The 18,783-nt window shown below is 34.5% G+C and overlaps 1 protein-coding gene across 6 annotated transcripts in view; it reads left to right on the forward strand.

The window, feature by feature from the left end:
- Positions 1–18,783, forward strand: part of LOC145245715 (uncharacterized) — a 341,671-nt gene that overhangs the window by 207,698 nt on the left and 115,190 nt on the right. For all 6 annotated transcript variants that reach the window (XM_080107250.1, XM_080107247.1, XM_080107249.1 and 3 more), the window contains 2 exons: positions 5,994–6,056; positions 17,858–17,886. In XM_080107250.1, the coding sequence (XP_079963376.1) occupies positions 5,994–6,056; positions 17,858–17,886 (92 nt within the window). The remainder of the gene's footprint in view (positions 1–5,993; positions 6,057–17,857; positions 17,887–18,783) is intronic.

An 18,783-nucleotide genomic window follows, 5' to 3' on the forward strand; every position in this document is an offset into this window, starting at 1 on the left:
TTTTTTTCTCTACTTTGCAAACTTTAAAAAAAAATTTTTTATTACATTTTCACCACAAACAAGGCACGTTGCCACTTTGATGTAGGGGGGCTACTATCAGGAACATAAGCTACAGGGGTACTATGTAGGGAGTTGGGCAGCAAGATGTCAGTTCATGTTACACTTGAACTTCTGCATGTCAGTACAGTTGGGAAAGCAGGGACCCGGAAGGGAATTCCAAAGTCTAGCGGTTCTGGGGAAGAAACTACTGGAGTAGAAGGCTCTCTTACATCTAGTGATCTCTACTGTGAAGGGGTGAGGTTTAGTTGCTCGTTGGGGGTATTTACATCGAGGGGGTACAAGTGCTTGCAATTCATCAGCGCATTCTCCGTTAAAGTACTTGTAGAACAGGCAGAAGGATGCAACATCATCGATGGGACAGAGGCTGAAGCTTAGATGACAGTTCAGGACCTATCAGGTTGGCGACTCTTTTTTGAGCCTTGTCTAGGAGCGAGAGACTAGTAACAGATGCACCAGCCCAAACTAATGAGTATTAAGTACTATATTACAATCTCTATAGAATCTTTTAGTTTTTATTAAATGTTTACAGGCTTGGATGTGTTGATCTCAGAGGATGATTAAATCTGGACAGTATGTGGGAAAAAATTACATATACTGAAAAATATTTGATTAAACCTTATTTTCATAGTTGATATTTTTACAGTAAATTAATGCACTATTATAGCAATTGTAATCACTAAGTTTTATAAATACTTAAGTCACACATTAAATACTGACTACATACAGTTACAATTTTCAATAGATAAACCCATATGTAATGGTTCAATCACTTTCCAGGATGAAAGTAGTTTTTCTTTTTCATTGTTTCTTTTTAGAGGTAATATTTAGGGGGTGGGCATATATTTATGCAATTTTTTCTTTGCTTTTCTTTTTATTTCATTCAGCCTTATGTGATCACTATTTATCCAGCAGATGCGTAATGAAGTTTGCTAGAATCTGCAATGGTCAACTCTTTCCACTTTGACCCTTTGGCACCTAAATTTTCGCCCCAAAACTGATTAAAATGCTTGCCGCATATCTGAATACCTGTTATGTATAAATTTCAAATGTTTAGGCCCAAAATTGGCTGAGTAGTTTGCTAGACACCGCAAAGGTAAAATCTTTTGAACTTTGACCCCTTGGCAGCTCAAATTTTCTACCTAAACCTATTAAAAAGCTTGCCTTATCTCTGAATACCCTTTATGTAAAATTTCAAATGTTCAGACTAGAAATTGGCTGAGTAATTTGGTAAAGACTGCAGAGGTCAAATTTTTCTAACTTTGATCCCAATTTTGACAACTTAACATTTATTTTTTTTGCTCAAATAAAATTAAAAAGTTTGATCCATGTTCAAGTAACCTACATTTAAAATTTCAAGTGTTTAGACCCAAAATTGGTTGAGTTTGGTAGAGTTTTTTCGTTGAACTTTGATCTCTTGACAGCCAAATTTGTGTCCAAAAACTGATTAAGAAGATTTTCCCAAATCTCAATACTCCTTATGACAAATCTCTAAACTCTAGACTAAAAATTGACAGTTATTTGGTAGGTAAATGTACACTGACACACACTCACAAATTTTCACTGTTATAGATACATAGATAGATAAATCTACAGTATGCATGCTGCTTTTGAGCAATGACAGTTGCGCAGGTAGAAGTAAACCATTGGGGAGAGTGGGGTTATCTATAGAACTTCCGAGTAGGAACATGTACTTCAATTGCCGCTTTGGACCATTCAGTGGTCTCAGTTGTGCACTGTTTCACAGGAAGAGAAAAGATATTCCCCTATGGAACATCACTGATGTGATCTCTAATGGCTTCCCAATGAGCTTTATTGTAGTACCTTGTCGTTTGGAGCAATGGCTTTTCAACTTAGGGTCAAAAGTTTAGGGTGATGTCTATCATAATCACAGAGTAATCAGCATTCCCAAGAGGTCAATGGATATTTGTTACACAATCCTCAGGAAATGTGGTCAGAAATAGGTCTAGAAGTTAGGTTTGCTGGCCCTGACAATCTGGGAGATCGGTCAGGAATGTTACTGTCTGTGTCATGGAATAGGATATAGAAAAGTTATGTGATGCGACCTAAATTGGATAGTTAAATTTAATTGTTCCTCCCAAACAGGGCATACTGGCTCCTGAATGTAAGCGGCTACTATGTGGCCATTCCTTCAGCTGTGTAGGGAGTTGAGCAAAGAGAGGTTTGTTTGCATTTACATTTAAATTTCTGCATATTAGTATAGTCAGAGAAATAGAAGACAGGCGGGAAATTCCAAAATCTAGCAGTCTAAGGAAAGAGTATAAAGCTTTCCAACATCCATGAAATCTACAATGAAGGGGTTAAGTTTTGCTGTTTGTCAGGTTAGTAGAGCATATTTATGTTGAGGGAATACATTCGATTAAAGAACCACTGAGAAAGAATCTCAGCCTTATCTATTACCATACTAGCAACATCATGGGAGTTAAATAATGGGAGAATTGTTGAGTGTCCGTTATTTGCCACACTATTATAACTGGGCAATGCTGGTTAACATATCCTGCTAGTTTATTATAAATTTCACACTTAATTCTTTATTTTAAGCATAAAATGATTTTTGAATAAGTAAAAATGTTTTACATCTTTATTTATTGTAACTATTAAAATCGTTTAGAAATAGTCTTTTTTACTATAAAAATAAAAACCAACATAACTTTTAAGTCCATGACGACAAGTTTTACTCTTAACATTTTATTCAGTTTGAGAAAAATTCATTTTGAATGAGTAAAATTTTAATACTTTGAACCCAGTGACACCAGATATTTCTAAATTATTTTTGACATTTCATATTTGGTGAACAGACGATCTCATTTTTAAAATCAGTGAAAGGTGATAACATACAAAGTACACACATATTATTATTGTATAATACATTAAATAAATTATTCCTCATGTTGTGCGATAATATACTCCTACAGAATACTGACGTCATTTCAGTGCTATTGAAAAATAATACCGATCCTGTATCAACAAGGTCACTTTATGCTGCACAATTGATCTGCACCTCCCAATCTGTATTAATGTTGTTCATTGCACAAATATGCACCTCTCATTTTCAAAGATTCAAAAGTCTTCTAAATGATATTTATTTCTCTTTCAGTTTGTTGGTTTGTTTGGGGGAATTTTTTTTTGTTTTTTTCTAATTGACTTGGCCATTTGTATTTTGTAAGGTGTTATTTGAATTGTTGATTTAAAAAAAATAAAAAATAAAAAAATAAATAAAAATTTGAATCATTTGTCCACAAATTCAATTGTCAAATCAGGTCGTTCTGCCCTCTCCTAACTGGAATGTGAAGCATAGTTGTAGTTTTGTAGCAGCTTTTAAAGAACTTGTGTTCACTGATGTATACAATTATGATGTAGTTGTAATAATAGATTTCAGCTATCACTTATTATTGTACATAGCAATTACACTGTTCACACCTTTTTTTTTTTTTTTTTTTCAGAATTGTAAGTTTTCTTTATTTTGATTTATTTTTGAAATCATCCAGAAAAAAAAATTTTATTTGAAGAAAAAAAAGAAAACTATAATATTTTTGACTGTTACATTATTTTCCGTTTTTTTTAATTTTTTTTTAACTATCAGACATTGCTTATATATTATGCATAAAATAATTACACCACTTATGTACAAATACAAAAACCATGAATACTATCTATCCCATCACTTACCTCCCCATTAATATAAATCAATATATTGCCGGTGTCATCATCATAATGTTCAGTTTAAAATTTGTTTTAAATGCTGGTATGTGTTAAACGGCCTTTACAAATTAATTTCCAAACTAATCTATTTAGCTCGATTTTTATGTATCATTCTTTCTCTGAATTCTATCCTCATCACTCACCCACCCTCATGTTTTACTTACTCTCCTCCTTGCCAACTAATCCTGCTACCTCAATTGTTCTGCATCTACTAACCCCAAAATTCTCATTCACTCTTTCAAACCAAACTAACAGTCTTCTATTTTGCACACATTTCCTTATACTGTCCATATTTAATCTTCTTTTAAGATGATCAAATTTAAGCCTGTCTTTAAAACTCGCATTACACATATTAATTTCATATAATTTCTGTCCACAGAATGCATATCCTTAACTGTCACTAGTCCGGTTTCATATCATCACACTGTGTGCACAAGCTCAATGAATTTTTCCCTTGGTCAATAACACTCTCTTCTGGTTAGTAATGGCAGAAGTCCTTCTGCTACTATTATAAAGAGAGTATACTTTCAAAATTACTATGAATGCAAAGGAAATGCAAAGTGCTAAAAGTAACATTTGAAATGAAGAGAAAAATAAATGAAAGGAAACAAAATGGTGGGGCATATTTTTATTTTGTTACAAATTTGATTATTTTATATATTCGCCCTATATCTCACAAATTCATTTATGGAAGTGAAACCTGGCTGATGAGAGTTAAGTATATGTGTTGTATGGCAAGAAATTATATGAAAATGATATGCCAGTTGTGTAATGCGAGTCTTAAAGCAGACTTAGATTTGATGACATCCAAGAAAAGTTAAATCTTGACAGTATAAGATGTGTGTAGAAGAATAAGCTTTGATTGTATAGCCACATTGAAAGAGTAGATAAGGATTCTTGAGTTAAAACATGTCGAACAGTCAAGGTAAAAAGTCCAGTTCACAGAAGACTAAGGAAAGCATATGAAAAAGTGAGAAAATGAACTTGCGAGAAAGAGATAAATAAATACCTGTACTTTGGAAGTCATTTTCTTAAAGCATGGCAGCATGTAAAATGGATGTTAAAATGAATATGATGGTGATGCAGATGGTTGGTTTTGTTTTACAGCAATTTCACTTTTTTTATTGATTAATGCAAAAGCAAAATATGTATTGTCAATAATTGCAAACAATTAACTGAACATAATTTATTTGATCTTTAGTTCAGTTGAATGTTATATAGATGCAACAATATTAGTGTGTAATTAAACAGAATAAACTTGATAGAATTTGAAAGCAGCATTACAGATTCTCTCTTTCTTTCTCTCTCTCTCTTTCTCTCTCTTTCTCTCTCTTTCTCTTTCTTTCTCTCTCTTTCTCTTTCTTTCTCTCTCTTTCTCTTTCTTTCTCTCTCTTTTATTTGATTATAACAAAACTAGTTCATTATTTCTACCCCACTTCCAACACACACACACACAAGCATGTTTTTTTTAATTTCATTATTTGCGTTTTCTATCAACTCATTCATGCTCACAATTCAATACTACCACAATTTCTATATCCAAGGACGATTGCTCTAATGTGTATCGTTGCATAATGTGGCTGTACAAAATTTAAATCCTATCAGACCTATTTTTCCATTACGTATAAATATGGTTGGGATACATATGAACCGAGGATAATTTTTTTTCCTGCCTATTTGTAAAATAGCCTTTAATGCTTAATTAATATTATAAAAGGAATTACCAACCTAAATAACTCAATTGGGAGATTGAAAGACTGGTTCTAAAAGTCCTGGTTTCAATCACATGTCTCCGCCTAATCTTAGCTGCCTATTCAATATGATTAATGCAGCGTTTCTCAATCAGTGTTCCCTGAAACACTAAAATTGCAAGAACACGTGAGATAAGCAAATGGTACTGTATATTAGAATGCATGAATCAAGTTTGAAATATCCTTTTTTTTTATCTGTCACACTCGAGTTTAAAATAAACATTTTTTTTTGGATTTGTCACACTCAAGTTTGAAATAAACATTTTTTTCTGTTAAATGTGCAGATTGAGAATATCAGTTTTTGTTTGCTTTTTTTTTTTTTTATCTTGATTGAAATTTGCTTTTTAAATAATTTCAAATATGCTTTTTATTCATCAGTTTTAAGGCAGGCAAATAAAATAAATGTCTTCAAACTTAATGATCTTTTTTTGTTTTAATTTACATTTTTTTCTCCATTAATAGCGACTGCAAATGGATATGGTTCATCAGATGAAGGAGATGATGAAGATGAAGATGATTGTTTAGGTGAGTTTTTATAATCTCATGTTTTTGTTTTTTTTTTGTTTTTTAATGCAACTTAAGTTCAAAGAGATAATCATCTTGGATATATACCTATGCACTTGGTTGCTCTTATTTGGTTGTACAGTCCATACTGTTTGCCACAAGCAGAATAGGTGAGAACACTGATAGGATGTACAGGGCGTTAAAGATAAAAAAGAAAAAAAAAATGCCCAATAATTAATGAATTCTTAAAATTTAAAGCATTTTACTTAAAGGATCTTTAGCTGAATACTCACTTGAAGAAACCTTACTGCACTTCTGTCACTGCCTTTAGGCAGCATCTGAATATAGACCATGCAGCTTTCACAGCAATTAATCTGTCTCTGGCATTGCAGGCAGTACAGTTGGTTTCTTCTCGACTGTGCCCCATGCATAATAATCAAAAATGGGTCGAAATAAGGTAAATTAGGAAGCCAGATGTTGGGTTTAGTGAAGTTCTAGAAATTTTCAGAAAGCCATTTCCAAGTTTTCCAGTGGATGTGATGCAGAGCCAAGCTTTTCTGTCACACATATGACCTTCCTTGAGCTAACCTCTCTATTCAGCACTGGTAAAAATGAAAAGCAACTCAATATACGATCTAAATTGAGTCCAAATACCTTTTCTAAAAAGATGTGGGTAAACATGCATGAAATGCAGTTCATTTTTATGCTTGAGTAAATTACGATCGGTGATATATTCATCCTGGGAAATATGCAAGAGAAGTATCTTGGTAAAAAAAAAAAAAAAAAAAAAAACTTTATTTTGCTTTTATAGATCTGGAGAAAGCTTTCAATATTCCCAAGAAAAATTATCAGGTGGAATTTGCATAAACTAGAAGAAAATGAGTGGCTGGTGAAGGTTGCTCAAACAATGCTCAGTCGTGTTTAAATTAACAGCACATTTAGTGATAGATTTAATGTTAAAGTAAGTACATTAGGGGTCTGTACTAAATCTATTGTTTTTTACTTGTGTCCTAGAAACATTGTCTAGGGAGTTTTATGAGTCGTCTAGATGAAATGCTGTATATTAATGATTTAGTACTTTTCTGTGAAACGATGGAATACCTACATGGTGGAATCCTTATGAAAAGTAAAGATCTGAAAGTGGATGTTACCAAAGGGATGATCAGCGGTTGTGGTGTTGAAATTTTCCAAAAAGAAGAAAGTTCCTCTGCTCAGTTTGTGGAAAGGAAGTCTGATACAATTCAAACTTTTGTGATATTTGGAAGTGCAGTAGAATTACTGGTAGGTTAAGATAGGATAACCAGTTAGTGCACAAGAAATGTAATTCAGTGGAGACAGATGAGAATTCTGATATGGAGAAAGTATATATGGATGGTGAAGCTAGTGAAGTTGTCATCAAGTTTTGTTACTTTATAACGAGACCAATACTGCACCAATTACACTGGGTGTCCTTAACCTCGTCGGATTCCACCCGATATGACAGGTGTTCTTTCGATCGTACATTGTCCCGTCACAAGTTTGCCTTTGATCGTCTTCACCCACTGTGTTTTCATGGTGGGGCACTTTGCCTCTTGATCGAATCGTCTCCTACCCTGTGTAGGTAGTCTCCGGGTACATCAATCACTCCGCTGGTCCTTGCGGCTTGCTGCAAAATGAAGAGTCCTCACCACAAATAAACAGAACTCCGGTTTATAACAATAACAAACTATTAATTTCATTACTTCATAACAGCTACTGTCTAAATTGAGGTGACTGACTATAGCAGTGAAACGATGTAAGACCAGACCAGTAAAGTCACAGATTTTCCATTAACACAGGCTAGTTAACATAACATCAGGCCCTGAGGGCTCCCAAATCGGGAGTACTTGACCAGCCCAGCCATTCAGTTTGCTGGCTATAACTCTACTCTTTTTAGAATTCCTTTTTCTAAATCCAACCCCTTTTCCCCACCTCTCCTTCAGAGAGTGGTTACAAACACCCTTTCTTCCTCTTAGAGCTTACCCTTCGTCTTGTCCACTCAACACCTCTCTCTCTCTCTCTCTCTCTCTGTTCCCCTAATTTCTACTCCTCCTCTTCGAACTTATCTCTACTAAATTTTAACCCTCATTTGAACTGAGGTTTTTACTTATCAAATTAGGAGTGATTAGTCATTCCAGGTCGAACAATGCTTGGCGGCGACCCTTACCCTTGACCCCCATTCCAAGTTGTCAGCCTTAATCAGCTAAGGATCTCTGGATCTCTTCATACCTCTCAACAGAGGTTTTAAAAACAACCTTTCATGTTAACAGATATATAACGACAATGAGATAAAAACACTTATTTGTTTTTTCTTTCTGACAAATCCCATAGACATTTTTGTTTTGTCCCAATCAGACATCAACACCCCCTCTTCTGCCCTCTCTTCCTCTATCCCGTCCGGTCACCCCCCCCCCCTCTCACCGCAATATGCACCTCACTGCATGCATTCATGACACCAATAGTGTCATAACTTTAGTGATACTATTGTAGTATAAGAGTGAGTATGTGCTAGTGTGATTAGAAAAGTTTAGAGTGAATAGAGTAAGGTCAGGAAACTTTTACTATTACAAACTAGCAGAAGGTTACCACAGTCTATGAAGAGAAGGACTAATTTGAGGGCAAGAGTGCATGAAAAAAATGATGTGAGAATGATATGATGGATGTGTAATATGAGTGTTCGAGGTGGGTTTAGCTCTAATGATCTCTCTGAGATAGATTAAATCTGAACTGCATTAGATGTGGAGGAAACTTTGATGGTATGGTTAGTAAATGTGAAACAGTTCAAATAGCTAGCTCAGTTAACATGAAAAGGCTAAAAAACATGGAAAGAAGTGATAAGAATGAACTTGAAAGAAAGACGGATAAATAAAAATCTGTCCAGGATAGCTTAATTTGGATGTCAATTCTTAAAAGCTTAAAAACTCTGTTCCGTCTGCCTGCTTCCCACCTGACTACAACTTGGATGTCTTCAAGTCCAACATTAACAAATTCCTAATGAACCACCCCCTTAAGTAAACACTTCATCAAATCTCCACACTAACGTAATGTACTTGCAATAACCCTTATCCCTGAGTGGCTTCCGGGCCTTGGTAAGTGGTGACCACTCCACTGTGTAAAAAAAAAAAAAAAAGTATGTAAGCATGTAAAACAGACGCTAAATTGAATATGAGATGATTAGGCAGTATGTCATTGCCATTTGACCAAGATGAGCACCAAGACAGTTCTTCTCCCTCCCTATAGTCCAGATCTTGCTCCCTGTTACTTTGGTGAAAACACTGAAAAGCCGTTGTAGTTTAAGGGAAATTAGTGTTTATGACTTGTATAATTGCATGCAAACTGTAAGCTCAGCAGATATTCTGCAGTTTGTGTAACTGATACTAAGAAGAACTAGAACATCTCCGTCTCAACTGGGTGTTTAAGGAGTTTCTTGGTTTTTATAAGGCGGTTCTCTTAGCTTTGGCTATGAGTAGTTGGCGATTGTGATTCTTTTGAAGAGGAACAAACATCATTGATCAATGGTTTGTTAATAGTCTATTAAGAAAGCACTGAACAAAGATGTTTGTTAATCTTTTCCCAGCCCTATAAAAGAGCTGGGACAATTGTTTTGTAGATAAACTCTCCTAGTTGACTCTGCAGGATATGAGCCAGTCAGCACAGACACCTCATTAGGACGATTTGTTAGAGGGAGTTAATTTTGCAGCAGAAACATACAGCATTGTTTGAAAAAAGGTGCTGCCATCAAACATAGAGGATGTGAAGAAGGTAGTTGTGATGTAAAGTTTCTAATTATTTAATGTCTTTCACTCTTATTGGCCAGTATTTCCTGCCATAAAGAAGGATCATTCACACCAGTGATTGGTAGATCTTTACTTTAGTGCTGCTCCTTATCTCAGATCTTGACCAGAACCAGACATTGAGTTGGCAGAGAGCATATAGTGCAAAATCAATTCACATTTTTATGTAAGCACCACCTTTAATGTGTGGCTGTCATGATGGCACCAATATATTTGAAACTCAACCTTTTTTAATAATATCACTACTGAGGCTGACAATGGGGGTTTGTCTGTTAGGACAAAGCTGGCAGCAAGTATTTTAGTCTTTATGGCATTTACTTTGATCTCATTCTGTGATGCAACATGCTTTCAGTAATAGTAGGCTGGACAATATAAAATGTTTCATCGAGTGATATCAGCTGCATAGTCCAAGTTTTTGATGGTAAAGTTGCAACCAACAGTGACACCTTGTATTTCTTGTATTCCTCTATCTAACACTATTTCAGATTCTGTTCTCCGTTTCCATTTTGTTTGTTTGTTGCACCTCTAGTTTCTTGTTGCCCTCCAAAACTTTCTTGTCCTGGTTAGTTCCACCTTATGACCTGCTGAATCTACTGAATGTTTGTTTCTTTGGAATCTAAGCTGCTGAAATGCCATAATCAACAAACGTCCAAACAATTAAGATTTAAGATGGACATTGATCTTTGAATGATTAGCCTTGTATATAACTTTCTCCTATTTCATAACTCACTTTCACGTTGCTCTATCTCTCTGCTAAGTTTTTGCTATTAGATTGAATTAAAAAAAGAAAAATTGAACTTCATATTGTTGGTGCTACCAAATAAGGCTGTCTGAATATACTGACTTCCTGACCAAAAATACACCAAATATTGATATTATTGTTCTTTTTTCTTTTACCTTTGCAAAAATTAATCCTGTTCTGCAAAGCTAAAAACAACTATTTTCTTTTCTTTCTTTTTCTTTCCTTCCCTATTTCCCCCCACTAATGACAAAATTTTGGTGACTGAACAGTCCATAACCCCAGAAAGTGGATTTATACACTTCAACACTCCATTTTGGCCTAAACTTTGGCAAAACAGATGGTCATAGAGGCCCAATTCGATTAATCATCTATTCACGTTCAGTCCCATCATATAAAATCAATACTAACTCACAGCAACTAATAATCCTATTCTAACCCATACTGTTAACTAGTAATACTCCTCCTCTCTTGGAAATATGATGGAAAGCAGTGGCTAAGGGTCAATTGGTTATGGTGAAATAATAATAAAAATCATTGACATAGTTGTGACATCCCTGATAGTTTTCTTAAAGATTCCAAAAAGCAAAATCTAAGGAAAATGAATACTCAGTGTTCATCCAGAGTTAAGTCATCAATGTATCCTCGTGCGAAAGCAAATAGATTTTCCCTCTGGCACTTCTCACAAGGGAAGGGCTCCAAAACTGTGTCGAGGAAGAATGATGAAAAAAAAAAAAATATACATGGATCATTTTGAAAAAAAAATCCTTTAAGAAATATCACTCTAACTTCTCAGATATTTCCATACAATGAGAAATGAAAAATAGACAGCTCCAAAATACCCGCCCCTTAAAATTCCTAAGATTCCTAGTAATCAAATTACTAGAAAATAAAAAAAAAATTTTAAATGAATTATCACCATTCTTAGTCAAAAAGTACTAACAAAAATAAGCAACCCAAAGGCTATTAAAGAAACTAAGAAATGTGGGAGGGGGGGGGCTTTTTGGTAAACAATAACAAAAAAAAAACAAAAAAAAAACAAAGATATCCAAAACCTGCTAAAAATAGAGAAATTCTACAACCATAGATGCCAAGTTTTTTTTTCGCATGAAAAATTAAACACATCAAAAATTTGTAAGAAATCAGATATCCTTGCCAACAAGAGATAGCAGCATTAAAAAACATTGAGTGATTGACCACACCCATATAAACATGAAAAAAATTGAAAAATTATACCAATTCAGATACATATATGCTAACCATTGACACCCTTATGAATCTTAAAAAATTAAAAATATGTTACATAACTGAAAAAGTAGATCAGTACATTCCAACATCTTTAAGATGCCACAAATGCCATAAATATTGTCACCATAAGGAAGTATGTAGCAAGATTTCCAGCTATGATATAACTGGAAATGTTTTATCAATCATTAAATCATTTCTCTCCGATAGGCTCATAAGAGTAGTGGTAGATGGACAAAAATCGGAGGCCTGCAATATAAATGCTGGAGTCTCTCAGGGGTCCATCCTGGGCTCAACTCTCTTCCTGATCTACATCAATTATCTCCCTAAACACATACTTAAATCATTCGTTGACATCTATGCTGATGACACAACCATCTACGGCAACAACAAAGGCCGTAAATGACAAAGTTCTCTCTGATTCTCTCTCCTCTGATCTCGAGCGCGTGGTTCAGTGGGGGAAGACGTGGCTGGTTACTTTTAATGCATCCAAAACCAAACTCCTATCCTTACATCATCAACGCTCTGATCCCCATCTGGAATCAATTGAACTGGATGGCTCTTGTCTGGGTGAGGCCCCGTGTTTTGACAAGCTTCTGGGTTTGGCCTTTACTCCTGATCTGAAATGGAACACGTACATCAAGTCTGTTGCCAAGGTCGCTGGAAAGATGGTGGGATCCTTCTACCGCTCCAGAAGATATCTCACTACTGATGCAATTCTCTATCTATATAAAAGCCAAGTACGTCCAAGGATGGAATACTGTTGCCATATCTGGGCAGGAGCTGCTAAAAACAGCCTATTCTGCCTTGACAGAGTACAAAATAGACTTCGTGGCTTAGTGGGGGATGCCCTTTTCTCTACTCTGCAACCTCTCTCCCACAGAAGAGACGTTGCGAGCCTATCTTTGTTTTATCGTTATTTTCATGGCAGGTGCTCATCTGAACTCCAATCTCTGGTCCCCCCTCGCCAATCTTTCACGAAAAACACCCGTCTAGCTGAATCCACTGTGAAAAATTTCCCACACTCTTTATATGTGCCTAAATCAAAATGTGGATTCCATGAACAAAGCTTCTTTTTTAGAACTGCACGCCTGTAGAACTCTGTTCCGTCTGCCTGTTTCCCACCGGACTACAACTTGGATGTCTTCAAGTCCAACGTTAACAAATTCCTAATGAACCGCCCCCTTAAGTAAACACTTCATCAAATCTCCACACTAACGTAATGTACTTGCAATAACCCTTATCCCTGAGTGGCTTCCGGGCCTTGATAAGTGGTGATCACTGTGTGTAAAAAAAAAAAAAAAAAAATGAAAATTTGGAGAAAAATAACCCAACCACAAAGAAGAATGCCAAAATGACACTAAAATGCCCAAACTGCAATGAAAACCATTCAGTTTATTCCAAAACCTGCAACACTTACCAAAAAGAAATTACAGGAAAAAAAGAAATATATCCTCCCTGGAAGTAAGGAAAGTTGAATGCTAACAAAATAACACCTATGCAGAAATTATACCCCCACCCCCAAAAAAAGATAAGCCCACCAAATCAACAAAATAAAATAAATGATTAACAGAGAAATCTTATTGCAAAAACTAATCAAACTTTATCATAATGAATGGCCAAAATTTTATGCCAATTTAAAAGATCTATACTCAAATATGAATAAGAGAATGAACACAAGAGGGGGGGGGGGCTAAAACAGAAACATTATATATATATATATATATATATATATATATATATATAAATCTCATCTACTTAAGTACTAGATATTAAGAAAAAAACAAAGAAACAACTCAAAGAATCCCCTGAAAAATAATAAACTCATCAGATAAATTTCAAACCCTCAAAAATGTGAAAATTGAACATACTATGGCACAGATCAATGATACTACAATCAAGGAAATAGACAAATAGGAAGGACCCTAAACTAATAATCATACAGTCAAAACTCAATTGCTCTCAAACAAAAACTCTAGCACCAACAACAGAAAAAATTACAATCTCCTCAGAGATAGGGATAGATAAAAGGTAAAAAAGTCCAGAAAATTAAAAATAACTAATAAATAAAGAAGATATTTAAAACAGATTAAGTCTTGGAGAGTACACAACTAAAAACAAAAACCTGGTTTTCTAAAAGCATAACAAATATTCTGCAATGGAATTGCTGAGGAATTAAGGCAAATTATGAAAAAAAATCAAACATCTTTTGATGTTCATATATAGCTTGCATTCAAGAAACATGCCTCAAGGAATACAACAGAATTAATAGGTCAATAGCACATAATAAATCAATAGATGACTCTTCAATCCTGATAAAAAAAAATCAATATTTCATGAGCAACTTCAATTAAACCCAACGTACAAGCAATAACACTAAAAACTAAAATCCAATGCACAATAACAATATGCTCAATATATATATCATACCAAAATGTAAAATTCAAAAAGACAACCAATCTTATACACTTAAATTGCACTTCAAAAAACTAAATGGAGAAAAATATACAGAAAAGGAAGATATTGCTCACCTATTGGCAGAATTTAAAGACCATTCCTTGAACAATGTGATTCTACATTTGAAAAACTGTAGAACCTTACTGAAAGGCAAAAATTAAATTTCACATCAGACAATGCAAAAAAATACACTTTTCCATTTACTGTCATTGAACTGAAAGACTCTTAACAAAATCCCATAATACAACAACAGGACCAGGTGATGTACTGTCAATTTCTGAATCAATTATTCACAACACCTTTAAAAATACTACCAGAGATCTTTTATCAAATATGGTATACAGGCAGCTTTCTGGAAACATGACAGGAAGCCATAATCATACCAATACCGAAATCAGAAAAAGATCCATTAAACTCAACAACCTATCGACCTATTTCACTAACTAGCTTTCTATGCAAGACAATGGAGAGAATGGGGAATGAAAGATTGAAGTGAGAAAAAATCAATATGTATCAAAATACTAAAGTGGTTTCCGACAAAACCAAAGTACTACTGATCAATTAGTACAACTTAAATTTTTTACCAGAGATGATTTAATATGAAGGCATGTTTTTCTTTTGTTTTTGTTTTTTTTCTACAGTAAGAAGGCTTTTGACATTGCATGGAATTCTGAAAGAGATATAAAACATAAGCCTAAAAGACTAACCATATTTATACAAAATCTTGGCTCAAATCATTTTTTTTTCACAGTTAGAAATGGATCAACAATATCTAAATTTCATGAACAAGAGACGGGAATATCCCAGGGCAGCATTTTATCAGTAACAGTTTTTATAATAAAAATATTATACAATATGATTTCCGTTCTGCCAGATCTACAGCAGATGTGCTAACGGTTATATCTCATAGGATTAGTGAATCTCTTGACAAAGGCTTCCTGTCTAGGACATTTGCTCTTGACATATCAAAAGCCTTCGATAAGGTATGGCATAAGCGCCTACTTCACAAGATTTCCGGCTACGGTATAACTGGAAATGTTTTCTCAATCATTAAATAATTTCTCTCTGATAGGCTCATAAGAGTAGTGGTTGATGGGCAGAAATCAGAGTATTAATGCTGGAATCCCTCCGGGATCCATCCTGGGTCCAACTCTCTTCCTGATCTACATCAATGATCTCCCAAACCATATACTTAAATCATTCGTTGATATCTATGCTGATGATACGACCATCTATTGCAACACATCAAAGGCCGTAAATGACAAAGTTCTTTCTGATTCTCTCCCCTCTGATCTTGAGCGCATGGTACAGTAGGGGAAGAGGTAGATGGTTACTTTTAATGCATCTAAAACCAAGCCCCTATCTTTACATCATCAACGTTTTGATCCCCATCTGGCATCAATTGAAATAGATGGCTTTCGTCTAGGGGAAGCCGCATGTTTTGCTAAGCTTCTGGGCTTGACCTTTACTCCTGATCTGAAATGGAACACGTATATCAAGTCTGTTGCCAAGGTCGCTGGAAAAATGGTACGATCCTTCTACTGCTCCAGAAGATATCTCACTACTGATGCAATTCTCTATCTATATAAAAGCCAAGTACATCCAAGAATGGAGTACTGCTACCACATCTGGGCAGGAGCTGCTAAAAACAGCCTATCCTGCCTTGACAGAGTACAAAATAGACTTCGTGGCTTAGTGGGGGATGCCCTTTTCTCTTCCCTGTAACCTCTCTCCCACAGAACAGACGTTGCAAGCCTGTCTTTGTTTTATCGTTACTTCCATGGCAAGTGCTCGTCTGAGGTCCAACCCCTGGTCTCCCCTTGCCAATCTTTCACGAAAAATACCCGTTTAGCTGAAACCACTGTCAAAAATTTTCCCCACTCTTTATCTGTGCCAAAACCAAAATGTAGATTTCGATAAACAAAGCTTCTTTCTTAGAAGTGCACGCCTGTGGAACTCTGTTCCGTTTGCCTGTTTCCCACCTGACTACAACCTGGATGTCTACAAGTCCAACATAAATTCCTGATGAACTGTCACCTTAAGTAAGACACTTTATCAAATCTCAACACTAACGTACTGTACACACAATAACCCTTATCCCCGGCCTTGATAAGTGGTGACCAGCTTGTAAAAAAAAAAAAAAAAAAGGTAGTTAATACTGAATTTGATGCTTGTTCAGAAATGGTCATTTGTATGTGAAAAATCTAATTATTGGCGTAATTCTGTCACTTTTTATATTAATATTTTAGCAATATATCTTGATAAATAGTGAGTCCAAACACCAGCAGAGCATAATTTTTTTTCGAGATTTTTGATTGAGGATTTAAACTAGTTATTAATGCCTTAACTTATAATTTCTTAAAAACGGTTAGTAAAATAAGGTAATAGGACAAAGCATTAAAAAATGTACCTTAAATTGAGTGAGATGCGAGTTTGAGAATTACAAACAGTGGTTAGCAGAAAGGATCATATTTGGTGCTTTGACTATGTTCGCACAAAGAAATTCTGCTGAAACTACAAAGAAAATGTGCGACAAGGACATGTGAATCTTGGCATTAGTGATAGGCGTTGGCGTGGTGACTAAGAAGAAAGCATTTAATAATTATTTTTACTATATTGAGTTGTTCATTGTTGTTAAACGTACAGTAGAGAAAGATTGAAATTGCTTTAAATATCTCCATGGCATACATCAAAAGAGGTTAATTGTCTAAGAAAGAATCTTTTTAAATTTTTTACATATGACAAAAAATAAAAAAAAGTTATGGCTATTTTTGTGCCTCACATTGTTGGATATTTTCCCCTCTTTGTGACAATATGCATCACATTTTTTTACACTACTTTTTCAGAAAAATATATCTTTGTTAAAACACAAGATTGAGCAATACAGGTTGGAAAATTCAGGATGGGCATGACATTTTAATTTGGGAAATTAGTGAGGAAGCATGGGATACATATTTGAAAATGTTAAAATCTTTCACCAAAATGTCTTGATTCAAGAGTAAATAACAAAACAATAGATCTGCTGTAAATCAACCAAACCAAATTGCTTATTTACTCTTTCTAATCCTATGCAATCTAAATTTTGGTCATCCTAATCCTTTTTGAATCATTTATTAAGAGTTGTATCAGGACCCAAAAACTCATACAACTACACTACAGAAGCCAAAACCAGGGTTACTGATTTGCTTTCTGATGAGTCAAAAGTAACCATTAACCAATTATGGCTCTTCTATTAGCTTCAGTAGAGATTGTTGCTTTCCAAACTAAGGTTTATTAGTTCGACAGTAGGTGCCGTCCTGATTGGCTCTTGATATGCAGAAGAGCTCCTGCTTTTTGTAGGTTTTGTATTTAATCATGAAAAGGGAGTCAAACACTCCAAAGCAAGCCTTATGCAGGGGGAGGAGGTGATTTAGTTGCAGGTCAAGAAACAATGAAATTTATAACATTATAGTTTGTAGTTATCACTCATAAGTGTAGAGTGAATAGATCCTATTTCTTTTTAGAAAAATAATTCCACAGTTGATAATTTAGTGAAATTTATAAATGTTGAAAATTTCCTCAATTTTCAGATGGCTGTGAAAGACAATTAGCAGAAACGGTAAGTGTTATTTTTTCTATTCTTCAATCATGATTCCTAGATTTAAATAATACATTCTTTTATGTCTTTATCATAGAGGAAACAGAATAAAAATAAAATTTTCTGAAATCTACGATTTCCCATTTGATCAAAATCTTTCTATTATTAGAAATATACATTTATGATTCATTTGATTTGTTTACGCGGATATTCAAAATAACTCTTATTGGTTTTGATTTTCCCCTTTTAAAATATTTTTGACAAGAAAAGAACAGCCATAATGTTGTATTATCCACTTGTTGGACAAAAGTTATTCCAAAAATTCTACATTTGAATTTTTTTACTAGTGGGACCTGTCACAGCATTGCTTGGGATCACCTTATAAACCATGAGCAAAAGAAAAAACAAAAAAGCTAGGTTTTTGGGTTTAACAGGAAAAAATATTTACATTTAATAAAAACAAAAAATGTTAACAAATAATAATCATAATAGTGAAAAATACTTAGAATCAATAAAAATGTGTAAAACTTTCTCTCTCAATGTTTATTTTTATCTTTTTCAAGAAGACCTATTTTTATGTCTGTGTATTATAAAAATTGCCAGTTTTAAGACTGACAAGTTCATCACCAAACCTAATCATGTGTACAGTGAATTCCATTTTTATCTATATATACAATAAGCATTCCAAAAATGATGCCTATTTTTATTCTGCCCAAATGAATCAGAAGGGATTGCAAATTGCATTGCTATGTTGATTGAATTTATACATGAAAGTTTCATCTTTCTGTTGCAGATATTAACGGTGTGAGATTCTAAGAAAGCAACCTTTGTCATGGATATGTGTCAAAAGCAGAGATGCATCATTGAATTCTTGGCAAGTGCATTAAGAATGGTGGTGACTATGTAGAAAAATAAATT

This window comes from Euprymna scolopes, chromosome 23, assembly GCF_053919585.1.
Source record: "Euprymna scolopes isolate OS-2025 chromosome 23, ASM5391958v1, whole genome shotgun sequence".
NCBI classification, from domain to species: Eukaryota; Metazoa; Mollusca; class Cephalopoda; order Sepiida; family Sepiolidae; genus Euprymna; species Euprymna scolopes.